Source organism: Mytilus edulis, chromosome 12 (assembly GCF_963676685.1).
Source record: "Mytilus edulis chromosome 12, xbMytEdul2.2, whole genome shotgun sequence".
NCBI lineage: Eukaryota > Metazoa > Mollusca > Bivalvia > Mytilida > Mytilidae > Mytilus > Mytilus edulis.
In genome coordinates, this window is record NC_092355.1 from 24,606,144 (window position 1) to 24,623,205 (window position 17,062).

Consider the following 17,062-nt stretch of genomic DNA (forward strand, 5'->3'; position numbering starts at 1 on the left):
TTCAGTGTGTATACATATCATAGATGTAGAAGCTAACCTGTGCTAATTGCTAGGGAGGCTGGTGCCTTAAAAAAGATTTAAAACTAGTTATAATCCTTCTAAAAACGGCTATTACGTAATAGAGATTACTTCTCGATGTTTATTAGAGCTGGTGTAAATTAATTTTTCAGATGTTTTATGTCGGTTTTGTGAAGTCAGTTTTTCACCTTTTTTGTCTATGATATAGATTTCGTTGATCTCCATCTTTCTAAAATCTAATTTAATGACCCGTTGGCATATTCATATTGTAATACGTATACTCGTCTATCGTTCTGATATATTAATTGATCATGCAATTTTGACAGACACTAAATGAAGACCTATAAGAAAAGCATACATCGATAACTTGTATTACAGGGGTTCTTTATTATCATGTTAACCACAAAGTGGATCATTGAAATGAATGCAAAAGCATATTCTCCGGCTTTATTTATTCTATTTATTGCACAAAAGTGTTATCAATTTTTGCTTATCTCTTCTGAAACCACTTTCTTTCAACTACTCTGCAGCTTTCCCTTATCTGAAATAAAATGATAATCAAATTGATATTATATCTGTAGTTTCTTGAATTTATAATGTTAAGGTTATAATCGAAACAATGCAAGTATATATTTTACAAATTGTTCTATGTACAATGTTTGCATAATAACGTTTGCATAATATAATCAACAAAAACATTTCATTGAATAAAAACCATTTAACTGTTAATTTATATTTACCTCTGATGTCTATTTTTGCCGAAGTTACCCGAACGCACAATTAACGAAATCAACATAGAATCAAGGAGTATGTGGAAAATAAGTGAGCTGACAGACGACGTTGTAGATCGTTGTTTGATTTTTGTATATATTTCTTCCATGTGTTTGTATATATCAAATCAACGTTGTAATTAGTTTTAAAAAGTGTTGTTGCATTATTGTTTGTCTTTGAAATAAAATTGAGAATGGAAATGGGGAATGTGTCAAAGAGACAACAACCCGACCAAATAAAAAACAACAGCAGAGGGTCACCAACAGGTCTTCAATGTAGCGAGAAATTCCCGCACCCGGAGGCGTCCTTCAGCTGGCCCCTAAACAAATATATACTAGTCCAGTGATAATGACCGCCATACTAATTTCCAAATTGTACACAAGAAACTAAAATTAAAATAATACAAGACTAACAAAGGCCAGAGGCTCCTGACTTGGGACAGGCGCAAAAATGCGGCGGGGTTAAACATGTTTGTGAGATCTCAACCCTCCCCCTATACCTCTAACCAATGTAGAAAAGTAAACGCATAACAATACGCACATTTAAATTCAGTTCAAGAGAAGTCCGAGTCTGATGTCAGAAGATGTAACCAAAGAAAATAAACAAAATGACAATAATACATAAATAACAACAGACTACTAGCAGTTAACTGACATGCCAGCTCCAGACTTCAATTAAACTGACTGAAAGATTATGATTTCATCATATGAACATCAGGCACAATCCTTCCCGTTAGGGGTTTAGTATCATACCATCATAACATATATGAGAAGAACATAATCCGTGTCATGCCAACAACTGTTTTTAGAATAAATGTGTTTAGTTCCGATGCAAAGACATTATCAGTGACTCAATGTTAACGCCAAGATATGCAATCTTTAATGACTTGACAACAGTATCGTAATTATATTCCTTCTTAATAAGTCTATTCAAAGGTTTTGTAAGTTTCTGAGGTGAATACTGACACCTTTGTGCTTTGTAAAGAATATTTCCATAAAAAATTGGATGTGAAAACCTGAACGTATTAGAAGTCTGCATGTAGAGCTATATTTACGAATGATGTCTTTATACCGATGATAAAATTTAGTAAATGTTTTGACTAGTTTGTGATATCGAAAACCCTGGTGTAATAATTTTTCAGTAATACATAAATTTCTCTCGTTAAAATCTAAAACATTGTTACATACACGAGCGAATCGTACAAGTTGAGATATATAAACACCGTAAGATGGTGACAAGGGAACGTCACCATCTAAAAACGGATAATTAACGATAGGAAATGAAAAGTCATCCCTTTTATCATAAATTTTAGTATTCAGCTTTCCATTAGTGATATAGATATCAAGATCGAGAAAAGGGCAGTGGTCATTGTTAGTATTAGCTTTATTTAAAGTAAGTTCAACAGGATAAATTTCATTAATATACATACTGAAGTCGTCATTATTGAGAGCCAAAATATCATCCAAATATCTAAAAGTATTATTAAATTTGTTTATCAGATGTTGTTTCGATGGGTCTTTGCTTATTTTTGTCATAAATTGTAACTCATAACAATACAAAAACAGGTCCGCAATAAGTGGTGCACAGTTAGTCCCCATTGGAATTCCGATAATCTGGCGATATACGGAATCAACAAAGCGAACAAAAATGTTATCTAGTAAAAATTCAAGGGCATATATAGTATCAAAGCATGTCCAATAAACTTAGTTTTTTTGTTTATTGCTACTAAAAAATGACCTAAAAGAGTTTGAACATATATATTCACATTCTGATTTTTTGAATGCCCATTTAATTAGGTGTGTGAATTTTTTCTTAATGAGAATGTGAGGCAATGTGGTATACAGGGTAGAAATATCTAAACTTTGAACAGATTCAAAATCACCAATATAAGCATGCAATTTATCAAGTACTTCCAACGAGTTCTTGACACTCCAAAAGTAATTTATTCCACTATTTTCGAAGGCCATATTTGAACAATTTATTATCAGGTTTTTAATTGTACCAAGTGTGCTGGTAAGAAATATAGACAATTTAGTAGTTGAACAATGGCTTGAAGACGAAATAAATCTATATTTGTAAGGGGTTTTGTGTAGCTTCGGAAGCCAATACATAGTTGGGACTTTCATTGTATTTGGCTCTGCTTGTAAAGCGGTGGCTAAAAGTTTATGTTTGTTACAGATTTCGTTTTCTGAAAATGGAGTAAGTTGGAATGTTGGTGAATTGGTGATTTCCTTTTTCAGAACCTCAATGTAAAATTTACGTCAAACAATAATAATATTATTAGCAGCTTTATCGGCCGGGACAAAAACAAATTCCTTGGCTAGTTTATGTTTGATTCGAGAAGTAGGTTTATTGTGGTTATTGTTTATAGTAAAATGTTCTTTAAAATGTTGAATACTTATATCAACTATCTTCATTACTGAATTAAAAAAAGAGTCCAAAGATTTTTTGTCAGCTTTTTCCCGTTTTATCCATTTCATACAGTAAGTATGGAGTGAGTCGTGGATGATATTACGACACTCATTCCAATTAATAATTGACGGGGGACGATATGTAGGTCCTTTACTGAGGAATGATTTTAACTTTCGGTCTTGAACGATGTTAAGATCTCCTGTTATAACATGGGAAATGGGTCCATAAATATATTCGGAATTACTGCAATTACATGAAGTAGGTGTATTTTCACTGATATTAACATCTTTACACAATTGACTACAATTTAACACAAATTTCCGGGTAGATTTCTTGTAAATATAACAAATAAGAGGTAGCTCAGTATTGTCAAAATATCCAGAAATTTGTTCTTTAACAGAATGGTCGTTAAATATACCGGCAATATTTACAAAATCAAAGCCTTTATTGACATACTTAATTTTAATAAAATGTTTTTTATGATCTTCAGGGCGATTAATTTTGGGAAATAATTTAGAATAACAATATGCCATAATAATTTGAACAATTTCATACTTAGGACTGCTATATGAAATTGTGTTGCAATCCTCCAAAATTTTATTTAACTTATTAACCAGTAACGAACAGAGTTTTGTTAACAGATAATGTCTGCCGTTGTTTTTTGAAATAGAAATTAGGTCCGAAATATTGGTATGATTGGCCCGAAATTTTCTTTGATTGCGATTTGTTCTACGACCGTGAGAACGTTTTTTACGAACAGTTTTAGAAACTATATCCAAAATGTTAACGGAATTGGTTCTAGATATATTACCAATTCCCATGATATTATCATTTAGACCGAGAGGGTAAACTGTCTGTAATTTTTTAATCCAATTTAATTCAATTATTTTCCGTGATCGTACAAACTTTGAATGCGATTCACCAGGCTGCTTATTTACTACTTCTAAAGGTTGAACTGCTAAATATTTAAAAGGATGGTTGTGCTTCTTAAGGTGTTGGTAAATGATACTTTTGAATTTATTGGGTCTTTTAAAACGATACAGATGTTCTTGGGTGCGTTTAGATAAATATCGTCCAGTTTCTCCTACGTACTGAATACCACACCCCGGTTTGTTTCATGTGAGTAAATAAATAATACTGTTTGTTTTTCAAGTTATATCAGTTTCAAAATTTAAGGAAAATGTGCGACCATTAAACGTGGACCTTACCGTATTGTTGGTGGAAAGACGGGGACATGTAAGTCATTTTTTGGCATGACACTCATCGATAGAAGGGTAACCACGATTTTTATTGTTAAAAATGTTAGCGATGGTAGTATTTTTAGATAACCGATTTTGAAGATTGAGACGTGTAGATACCCTTTTAACAAGTTTAGTATTGAGTAATTTTCCATTTCTAAGCTTCATAACTGTTTTGTTAGTGAATTATATAATAAAGGAGCAAAGATTGGCGTCCAGAATATGAACCAGCATACAATAATTTAAGTTATATAATTACCCGAAAAAGATAGGGTATATCAGGGTAGGACTGATCTATTAACACTGTATTACTTCCACGTTTGTTCATGTTTGATAATTTGTTCTTTCGTTCCAGGTTTCCGGCGCACTTACGCTGTTCAGTAGTCGAATTAGTTAGAAGAGCTCACGAGGTAAAAGTTAACGTGTACAGAAAAGCTATCTGAAAATTAGAGTACGGGAAGACAATAGCAGTACTTTTTTTAAAGATTTAGATGAGATAATGGATTTCAATTTCAAATGATACCTGTGAACACGGTTTTAGTAGTTTGACTGTGGTGTATACCTTTACATCATGTAAGAAGTTTGATTTGTTTCGTTTGTGTGGAGTTTTCTTTAGCAAGTTTACTGTTATTAAATCCGTTCAAAGTTGAATCAATTGCTTAAAATTGAAAGTGTGAGCGCAAATCTAAATTGACAGATTGGCTAACTGCTGGTGTTTAACAACACTTTCAATTATGATGATTATGGATGTATTTTTAACATCCGGCGGGGCATTTAATATACAGACCACATTCAGGACAACAACGTGATATTTGATATTAAATCGTATCATACTTCGTAATAGACCGAGATGCTGAGCTAGATTATAGCATGCTAGTTTATAAGGAAACAGTCCGTAGAAAGAACCCTACACGGACATTGTATTTTGACTCCGAATTGAACATTTTTTTTTGTCTTTTTCATTCATGTTGCGGGCTTAGTAAAGGAGCAGTAAATTTTACAGTCGTTTGATTGACCCGGCGAGTTTAGGACACGGGACCTCATGCACCTAAGGCGACCACGCAACTACAATACCATGGTACCATATGTTGATCAGGAACTACCCTTTTATAGCATCGTTGTTCGCCCAAGGTTAAAGGTTTGATTCGTGTTGCTCAGTCTGTTGTTGTTTATGAAATGTTTTGTTATTGTTGACTGTATTTTTCTCGTTTTAATTTTCAGCAACGCTAATACTTGTTGTTTGTTTGTTTTCTTATACTTATATTTTTTATCGGTCCTTAGATATTTTTTCTCAATTTTTCGGTAATCCAGAATTAAATTTAATTTTGGGTTTTGCATGTAATTATACACATGCGAGCAAATAAATAACAGATGGTACATCTGGGAAGTTCAGTTGTAAAGTCGAAGCAAAGCATATAGCCTATCTAACATGTTTCGTGATAGAGTGTTAGTAGGAACTTTTATTGTCATGTTGTTCATATTTACATTATCATATTAACGTAAGGGATTGGATTGGGTTTACAACATAGAGAATAATTGATCAAATGTACAAGAAATCGCTAGGACAAAATCATTAAAAAAGAGAAAAATTTAAAAAAAGAATAGAGTGAATCAAATTATAAAGAATGGATAAATGCCGTGTTAAAATATAAAGAATAGAGAAAAATTAAGTGCAAAAATATAAATAATGAAATAAGGAAATATTAGTAAAACAAATATAAATGCATAACAAATTGAGAAAAGACACCCAAAAGATTAAAAATACAAGAATGAAAGACAACCAATCCAGACTCTCTAACATACCCTAGTGATACAACGGTTGTGTATTTCAGAACTTAATAAAGGCAATGGTAGTATATACCGCTATTCAAAACTCGTAAATCTATGGACAAACAACAAAATCGGGGTAACAAACCAAAACTGCGGGAAACGCATTAAATATAAGAGAACAACGACACAACATTAAAATGTAACACACACAGCAACAGACTAAGCATTAGACAAAATCCTATGAGAATAACAAATATAACATCAAAACCAAATACATGAATTTGGGATAGACAAGTATGTCTTATAGTCAGGCAATGGTAGTATATACCGCTGTTCAATATGCATACAATAGTTTTTTATCTATCTTTAAATCTTATTAATCCACCAAGATGATACAAATTAAGGTAAAATAATAAAATCTAGAAGAATCGCATGATCTCCAAAAGGAGCGACACCGGATGCTTAGACGGGATTATAGTTTCCTGTTATTATCGCGTCAGCTGTATCATGCATTTACATTTTCGGTCAAAACATGAGCTTTAACATTATAATCGAAACTTACAGCCTTATCAAAGCAGTACTTCAATCCTCTCTGTGTAAGTGCACTTGTTTCACAATATGGCATTCTGTGATCACTGGCAAAAGTCTCTGCCTCCGCTTTAGTTATACATGTGTCTTTACTTGAATCTCTTAAATCTGAAATATGCTCAAAATGAATGCAATCCATGTCATTTTAATTCGTTAATCTGACTCTATTATAACCCTAAATCTCTAAAATAACCAGGCTAGAAGGGGAAAACAGGAAAAAAAACTGCGGTTCAAGAAAAGCAACATAGAATATGTTAAAAAAAAGAAAAGATAGTCAATAATGATCAGACTAAAAACAAACCACATAAGTGGATAGAAATCTAACGATTGGACAACATGAAGTTAAGAAACTGGTCTGAACACATGTGCTGTTTTAGGCTAAGATGAAATAATGCTGACTCATATTGACGGAGCTGCGTGAGGCTGAGATGATGTTATACTGACTCATTTTGAAGGTGTTGTTTAAGGCTGAGATAATGTAATGCTGACTCATATTGACGGAGCTGCGTGAGGCTGAGATGATGTAAAACTGACTCATTTTGAAGGTGCTGTTTAAGGCTGAGATGATGTAATTCTGACTCATTTTGAAGGTGCTGTTTAAGGCTGAGATGATGTAATTCTGACTCATTTTGAAGGTGCTGTTTGAGGCTAAGGTGATGTAATGCTGACTCATTTTGACGGTCGTCTCGTTTGAGGCTAAGATAAAGAAATGCTGACTAATTTAGACGGTGATGTTTGCGGCTAAGATGATGCAATGCAAACTCATTTTGACGGTGCTGTTTGAGGCTAAGATGATGTAATACTGTCTCATTTTGACGGTGCCGTTTTAAGCTTAGATGATGTAATGCTGACTCATTTTGACGGTGCTATTTTAGGCTAAGATGATGTAATGCTGACTCATTTTGACGGTGCTGTTTGAGACTAAAATGATGTATTGCTGACTCATTATGACGGTGCTGCTTAAGGCTAAGATGATGTAATGCTTACTTATTTTGACAGTGCTGTTTTAGGCTAAGATGAAATAATGCTGACTCATATTGACGGAGCTGCGTGAGGCTGAGATGATGTAATACTGACTCATTTTGAAGGTGCTGTTTGAGGCTGAGATGATGCAATTCTGACTCATTTTGAATGTGCTGTTTGACGGGGAGATGGTGTAATGCTGACTCATTTTGACGGTGTCGTTTGAGGCTAAGATGAAGAAAGGCTGACTAATTTAGACGGTGATGTTTGCGGCTAAGATGATGTAAAACTGACTCATTTTGACAGTGCTGTTTGAGGCTAACATGATGTAATGCTGACTCATTTTGACGGTGCTGTTTTAAGCTTAGATGATGTAATGCTGACTCATTTTGACGGTGCTATTTTAGGCTAAGATGATGTAATGCTGACTCATTTTGACGGTGCTGTTTGAGACTAAAATGATGTATTGCTGACTCATTATGACGGTGCTGCTTAAGGCTAAGATGATGTAATGCTTACTTATTTTGACAGTGCTGTTTTAGGCTAAGATGAAATAATGCTGACTCATATTGACGGAGCTGCGTGAGGCTGAGATGATGTAATACTGACTCATTTTGAAGGTGCTGTTTGAGGCTGAGATGATGCAATTCTGACTCATTTTGAATGTGCTGTTTGACGGGGAGATGGTGTAATGCTGACTCATTTTGACGGTGTCGTTTGAGGCTAAGATGAAGAAAGGCTGACTAATTTAGACGGTGATGTTTGCGGCTAAGATGATGTAAAACTGACTCATTTTGACAGTGCTGTTTGAGGCTAACATGATGTAATGCTGACTCATTTTGACGGTGCTGTTTGAGGCTAAGATGATGTATTACTGACTCATTTTGACGGTGCTATTTGAGGCTTAGATGATTTAATGGTGACTCATTTTGACGGTGCTGTTTTTGGTTAAGATGATGTATTGCTGACTCATTTTGACGGTGCTGATTTAGGCTAAGATGATGTAATGCTGACTCATTTTGACGGTGCTGTTTTAGGCTAAGATGATGTAATGCTGACTCATTTTGACGGTGCTGTTTGAGGCGAAGATGATGTAATGCTGACTCGTTTTGGCGGTGCTGTTTAAGGCTTAGATGATGTATTGCTGACTCATTTTGACGGAATTGAGCAGGTATTAATCAATGGAACACACGAGACATCTATTTGCAAAGTATTGGTATAGTATAGAATCTGAGTTTTTTATCATCATTTTAATTGAACTACGAGTATATGTCATTCGTAAACAAATACTGGTGCCAATCACTCGTTGTGAATCTGAGGTCCGTACGAATTCCTTAATTAAAAGAAAAAGCATAAACTCTTTTACATTTAATATTGCCGGTAGAATAGAGGTGTTCTGATAAATTATTACCTGTTTTACAACCAACTAACACTTTAGCTACATTTGGTAGATGGTGCTTTATTTCCAGTATCCATTTTTTTTCTATATTTTCCAAGGATGATCTGTCGTTGATAGAGAAACACAGTAGCACGACATCTGTCTGTGGATACGACAAAGGTCTTAATCTATCATAATCCTCCTGCAATGTAAAACGACAAAGGTCTTAATCTATCATAATCCTCCTGCAATGTAAAACCTATAAGCTTCTAAACCTCTTATTTTTTTCCTGAAATGTTAAACCAATATAAAGGTCTTAAATGTGCATTATCTACGAGACATAAATACAATTAGAATACTATTTTGTTTTTGTTCAATCATAAATGAAAGTGTCAAAGTGAAATGATAATTCGCTTTTATCAGCAAGTTTATTTAAATTTTGTCAAAATAAGCTAAGAAACATTGCCGTTGAATTATTCACTTGTCAGTGAATAATTCGACCTCACTGAATCCGTATTTATGTGACCTTCAATTTAACCCCTTATCTAGAGATGGGTTACGCATCAAATATGCGTGTTCAGCTAATAAAACAAAGAAAGGCCAACATTGAAAGTGAAACAAGGGTAAACCATTTGATTGACTGATTCGATCCACAAAAACTCATTCCTATCCAGGAAAAAACGATCATTAGCATATATTTTTACCTATGATATGAAATCAAACAGACCTAGGTCAATCATATGGCACGAGTTCGCTATCTATTTATTTATGTTTATATCGGATAATGTGACCGTCAGCAGTCTTAGAAAGTCACCTCGATGGTGTATTAGATGGCGTCTAAACTAAAACACAGACGAAAATCTAATACGTATTGTAGAGCCCATGCCCTGTAATTTTTTTTTTCACTTCAATTTACGTTCATCAAAACGACACAAATAAAAGTAGAATAGCGAATAATATCATGTTAAAATATAAACAATAGGGAATGATGTAAAAATATAAAAATAAAAAGTATAGCCTAATAATTAACGTCAAAAGAAATTAAGACCCCGACAATGCAGACCATCACAAAGGCTAAATGTACTAGAACAAACAGAAATATAGTGTGTCTCTAAAGTACTGTTACCTGTCCAGCAGTATCCCAAAGTCCTAAACCATATGGTTTTCCGTCCACCATTACATTTGCAGTATAGTTGTCAAACACGGTGGGGACATATTCACCTGGGAAAGCGTTTGTAGTGTAAGAAATCAGAAGACATGTTTTACCCACACCGCTGTCTCCGATAACAATCAATTTCTTATTCTCCATGTCAACCAAGGCAATACTAAAATAAAACGGTGGTTATGAAGTGAAAATATCTCAGTTCTGGTTTCTGTATATAAATAAGATTGAGGTTATTTTCATTTTCACATCCCCTTTGAACACGATGTCACATGACAGCCAGCATTAGAGTTCGTTGGTTTGACCCGCAGTCAAATATTGATGGAATAGAAAAAATCAGTTTACCTTGTATCCCTAACGGGTCTCTTTTTTCTACCTTCGGTTTATCTCGGTTCTTGGTGTTCAGTTTTTATCTGTCTGAGCATGTAGCGCTTTTTTCACCAATTTTTCTTTTTGGTTATATTTTTATATGTCTTTCGTCGATTTGTGAAGTTGCCCCATGACACCTTTGGTTTTTTTTTTTTTGGCATTATTTTGACACTTGGAAGACATCATTTTCTGACAAAATGCCGGCTAAAAAAATGAAATTAAACTTAAGTCTCGTTCAGTTTCTTATTTTTTGTACACTAAACAAAAATAAGAGAAATATATTATAAACAAAATTTTAGTAATGTCTTTCTCCAGAGACAAAAAATCGTAAACCTACAAAATGAACCACTGAAAAAACTTGGTTCTTTTTTTAAAACTGCCAACTAAAAGTTTCATACAAAAACAATGCATATATATATCACAGCATTCAAAAAGTGAGCACAAAAAGACATGAGACCCTGGATCATCCTGATCATGAGTTTTTATCACCTGAGATCACCCCAGTTGTTGGTGGGGTTCGTGTTGCTTAGTCTTTAGTTTTCTATGTTGTGTCGTGTGTACTATTATTTGTCTGTTTTTCGTTTTCATTCTCAGCCATGGCGTTGTCAGTTTATTTTCGATCTTTCGTTTGAATGTCCCTCTGGTATCTTTCGCCCCTTTTTTAGACTAAGGACTAAAATAATAGCGCTACAGACAGGTGACATTTAATAGAAATTAAAAGATGTGATATGAGTGTCAATGACAAAACTCTCCATCCAAGTCACATTGTGTAAAAAGTAAACAATTACAGGTAATTATTTTAAACAGTGTTTTTGTTTTAAGGTTTTTTTTTATGTAGACTGTACATGTATTTATATATACTGTCACTCCATTGATCGTGCATTGGGCTTATTTGTGCACAAGGACGTTTGCATGTGAAATAGCAAGTTAAAAAATATATAAATTGACATATTTATGCAATAATTATTGATGCAAAACATTGAAATATTTTATATCTATTTTTATGGTGATTATGGCATATACAATTAAGGTGCATCATAAAAATAAAAAAACCGTGTTCCATTAATCTTTTACATGTACAACCGTTCTAAACTAATAGAGAAATAAGAAAAACTGCAATACAAAGTGATGATCAGAGTGGCCCGTGCCTCGAATGAACGGAGATATGGGGTATGAATACGTCAATTAGACAAAATGACCCAAATACAACTAGACGACAATATACAGTTTTTAACAATAGGCTAACATCAATAAAAGATGCCAAGCTTTATATATCAATTATGTAAAAATTGAGAAAATAAATAAAAAAGAACCATCACAAATTTTCCATCGCCCTTTCTAGTTGTCAAAACAAGATGATATGTTGACAGATGAAGTCAAGCACAAACACATGGCAAAGAGCAAATGATTAGGTTTGATTGAGTATTATTTAAGTAATAGGAAACAGAAGGCGCTTCTAAAAAATCCAAATATGAAACATTAAAACCGTGTTTCACATGGCTCAGTACTTGGGCTCTAATTATTTCTTATGTTTATACATGACAAAGCAGATGCAATTCAATGTTTAGTTATAGACTTTTTGCAGATGATAGTTCATTTATGTATTTTTTCGAATAATGCTTTAGATATAGAGAGGAAATCAAATATGGATCTATAAACTTTAAATAATCAGTCAAAACAGTGGCTTTTAGATTTTAATTCTAAAAATATCTATGGTGTTGAGTTTTCTTAAGGATTTCCATCCTATCAAATAGAAATTAGATAAACAATTTAATAATGACCACAAACATTTGTGTGTTATGTTTTCTAATTTCAACTGCAAGTGGTCAGTACATTTAGATAATATTGTTGTGCCACTAAATAGATTTTTGTTCCCAGGATACTGAAATATATTCTTAACAGGAACAATCTTAATAAGATGTATCTCGCATACATACTTTCACCTTCAGAATATCGTGCGAGCTATGGGGTATATGCTGTGTTCGAGATTATGAAAAACATGAGCGCTTGGAGCAAGAGGCAGCCATAATCATTACTGGACTTCTGCAATTTGTAAGCAAAAAATCTCTACTTTTTGAAACTGGATGGGAAACTTACGTAAAATAAATAGACGTAACTTATGTTTATTTCATTAAATACCGTATATTATTAATAATGTTCCAGAATATCTTATGAATTGTATGTCAGATTAGTATGCAAAAAATCATGATAACATGTTTAACCCCGCCGCATGTTTGCGCCTGTCCTTAAGTCAGGAGCCTCTGGCCTTTGTTAGTCTTGTATGAGTTTTAAATTTTAGTTCATATGTACATGTATATCTCAGAGTTTAGTATGACGTCCATTATCACTGAACTAGTACACATTTTTGTTTAGGGGCCAGCTGAAGCACGCCTCTGGGTGCGTAATTTTCTCGCTGTGTTGAAGACCCATTGGTGGCTTTCGGCTGTTTTCTGCTCTATGGTCGGGTTGTTGTCTCTTTGACACGTTCCATATTTCCATTCTCAATTTTATATAATTTTTATAGTACTAGAAACCGTTTACACTATTGATGTAGATTGGACATATTTTCAACTCGTGCATGGAATTTATTGACGTTAGGTATTATATCCATTCAATCATCTCAAAGTTTCAAAAATACTATCTAGCTAAATGATATTTCATTTCTGATACCTAAATATTATCTTATTGGAAATCGGATAGAAAATATATTGCATACAAAATTACGACACAGATATAATCCTTTAAAAGCTGATTTATGCAGAATTTATTTAGTTAATGACCCAAGTTGTGAATGTAGGTGCCCATTAGAAGATTGTTTTTTAAGACAATAAAATATGTTGAAACAAAAACACAAAAACAGTTACAATCTTCACGTAGCCCTCTTTAATTAATATCCATTCTTCTAAATCCATTCTGTGTTGACAAGGAAAGCTTACGTTATAGAGGAATAAATTTTGTTCACGGTAATGCATAGATATGGTAAGAAATAGATCATAAAAATATACTATTGTTCTGCGTATTCAATAATATTGTAATTTATGTAATTGTAACGTGTTCTGCGTATTCAATAATATTGTAATTTATGTAATTGTAACGAGATTGGAGATGAATTTCATTACACTTTGCAATGTACTTCTATGGCAAATTTTCGAGCACAATATTTGGATACTTTTTTCTTGCACAGAATTAATATACCATTTCAGTCAGAAAACAAAAATAAGTTAAAAAAAAAAAAGCTGTGCAAATTTATCAGGGTTATAACTTTTAAAGTGAGTATTCCTGGTTAATCACCACTCTTCGTCACTACTGTTTATTTTATATGCATTTTTTGTTTTATCTCATCTTGTCATGTGTATTTATGTTATGTTATAACTATTGATGAACTTCTTTGTGCCATTTTAACTATGTGGTGTTTGAGAAATAAAGAATCTTGAATCGTGCTCAATACACAGCCAATTCCATCTTCAACATGAGTTGGATCAGACTTTGGTATTGCGTTAAATTTTGCAGATTAAGCCAAAAGAAATATCTTTTACAAATGTACCTAAACACAGAATACATCTAGCATCGAACCAGTTTTAAAGATACTCACTACTCTTATTTTTTTTTAACCTTTTGTAAGATATTCGGAGTTATCTAGTTGTATCCATGTGGTTCTAATTTCATTTTTGCCGCTATACCCTACTTTTCTTTTCACATAATTTTGTTACATATAGTTTCAAAAACCTTTTCTTAATCATAAAAAAATCCCTGTAATTTTTCATAGTTCGCTAAAGAAAGTTAAGTGAAAGAAAACCCTAAAAGAAATTATTTCTCGCCAAGTTTCTATTGATTATATCTCAAAAGCAAGGACACGGACCTGTAATTTTGTTTTTCTATTTATGTTCTATTATTAATATACTATCAATGTAAAACAGTATTTTCAAAAAGCTTATTATTTCTAAACAGAGGAGTGAACATTCTTAATGGACAATCTCTAAACTAGCCAACTTGTTTTATTTTTAGAATATAAATACGATTGTTTAAATATTGTTTGCTTAATTGTCCAGTGACAATATGTTCATGGAACACGTTAATGTTGAGTCAACCGTATTGACCACGGCGAAACAGATAATAACTGGTGTTACATAAAAAATTGAACCGAAGACATTTAAAAAGTAGTGTTTTTATTTAATTATGTGCACAATGACATATTTACAATGCGAGCTCAAACATTTATGATATTTTGACCAGATGAAGCCATCAATACCATTATCATTTGTATACTATAATGATTATTAAGAGGTCTTATTTGTAACATTGCACTTCGGCATATATATATGGTTAACATTCAAATGAAATATATCTTCTCTTACCTGCTATATATAAAATCAATTTTCTAACTGATTATCAGGGTTCACTCAGGCAAAACAAAACATCCGGTACATTAAAACGGTTCAATAAAAAAGACACAAATTAATAAAAAATGTTAAGAATGATTAAATTTGAGTTAAGTGTGATATATACATCAAATTTTTTTTTATTTTTTTTTATTTTACGTCGCAAGTTTCGAAACCCCTTACATGTCCCCATTAAATATTGTTCGTCGTCAAAATAAGCGTATAAACAATAACAAATCGATTATTGAAAGTGTAATTAAATACTTTGTTGTGATCTAATTTTAAATATATATTTATATATAGAAGATATTGTTGACATAGAAGACCAACGGTGCGTACCATAATTTCTATTTTGTTGATACATAATAATGTTTTTCTAATTAATGGTCACTTTCGAGATTCATGTATTGCAAAAAGTAAAATAACAGTAATACCGAACTTCAAGAAAAATTTAAAACGGAAAGTCCATTGTCCAATGGCAAAATCAAAGCTCAGCCACATCGAACGAGTCAAAAACAACTGTTACATTTCTGACTTGGTTGTCCCAGTTAGCGTGCAATTTTTACTAACAAATCTACACTAGTAGATAGATTATCTCTTCAGGTTGTGACAACGACAACAGAACTACAATGCATCATTTTGATTTTTTTTAAGCTTATTTATTAAAAAGCTATTTTGAAGAAATCTTAATGTACATTGATCGTCATTCGTCTTTAGAAGAATTAAATGCCTTTGACGGCACTCAACAAGCTTATACCATTAAAGCGGTTCGTCCTTACTTTCGACTTTTAACTTTAACCCCCCCCCCCCTAAAAAAAAATGAAAATGTCTAAAGCTTGTTCATCTTCAAGAGCAAATTCAATCATAACAGCTAGATTAAAATGAACTTAAGGATGTACTTATGTGACGTTTGGACATTGTATCGGTCGTTCGGTCTCTTTCTTTTTTTCCTACGATACAGGGTAAAATATTTTTCCCCTTTGCACACATTTTTATTTTAATTTAAGGCTTCAATAGTACATAAAATGTCATTTCCCAAAATTTAAGCAGATTCTAGATTTCGTTTCTTTCGATTTGAAACCTGAATAATACCAATGCAAACATAAGGTAAAAGACCCGAGTCAGCCTTTCCCGTAATTTTTTAAAAACTAAACTAAGTAACTTATCAATACTTTAGCTTATTTTGTTCCTTAACTATTGCTCTTTTGACTTATAGTATCAATTCAAAATTCTTGATTTGTAAAATTTCACCCAAGTACATCCTTAAAACACGCTAAGTAAATCTTTAAATCTTAATTATTTACGTTTCTTGGACTTCCTGTTGTTCTTTTATCAATTGGCCGTTTCAGAATCTAATGCATGCAGGGTAATAAGCACGCGAAGTCATGAGTATTGCATTTTTTTGAAAATAAAATATAATCAAATACAAAGCAAAATGCATGCTCTTATCCAACATGTCATCGTTATCTAGAACCAGTCCAAATTATCCATTCTTATCCTTTTCTTAGCATAACGATTATATCTCGTTTATGGACCTTCGGTTGTCGAGAGGACTAAGTATCTCAACTACAGTAAGTGATCACTAGCCTGTCATAACTAAGACTGAGTCTAACTATATTCGAAGTTGTCAGTTTGCACCTCGCACGTGGCCGGTGCGTTCGATCAAACCTTAATTGACAATGACTTTTCAATGTTTATGCCGAAGGTTATTTTATCCGGGCACTCCAGATTCCTAAACCAATAAAGACTGACTGCCGCAAAATAGCCAATGTGCTGAGATTGTCAAAAACAACAACAATCAATCAATCAATTTAATTCGTTTACTGAATTATATTTGCCACTGGACATTTAAAAAAAACCAAAGTATTTCCAGAACTGCAAGTACTTTCAGATATGTACTTAGTGTCTTTTTTGTGGTAAGGATTAATACCCTGCAATGTGCGGTCAGTGTTTTTGTTACTTGTTTTTTATGCTTTGTATCAATCAAGTGATTTTTATAGTTTTTCATTTTTTG

At 32.9% G+C, this 17,062-nt stretch overlaps 1 protein-coding gene across 1 annotated transcript; it reads right to left on the reverse strand.

Moving 5' to 3' along the window:
* Positions 1–452: 452 nt before the first annotated feature.
* On the reverse strand, positions 453–15,105 carry LOC139498097 (ras-related C3 botulinum toxin substrate 1-like). Its single transcript, XM_071286436.1, has 5 exons — positions 15,025–15,105; positions 10,265–10,463; positions 9,172–9,340; positions 6,772–6,905; positions 453–559 (listed from the first exon to the last, which is right to left on the reverse strand). Exons 2-5 carry the CDS (start codon positions 10,445–10,447, stop codon positions 509–511), a joined length of 537 nt encoding a protein of 178 aa, XP_071142537.1. The 5' UTR covers positions 10,448–10,463; positions 15,025–15,105; the 3' UTR covers positions 453–508.
* Between the last annotated feature and the right edge of the window lie 1,957 nt (positions 15,106–17,062).

Coding starts and splice junctions, on each gene's coding strand:
- LOC139498097 (XM_071286436.1), bottom strand. CDS start 10,447: ATGGAGAATAAGAAATTGATTGTTATCGGAGACAGCGGTGTGGGTAAA. Junction 9,341..10,264: donor TTTGGGATACTGCTGGACAG/GTAACAGTACTT, acceptor TTTACATTGCAG/GAGGATTATGATAGATTAAG. Junction 6,906..9,171: donor GTTAGTTGGTTGTAAAACAG/GTAATAATTTAT, acceptor AGCATATTTCAG/ATTTAAGAGATTCAAGTAAA.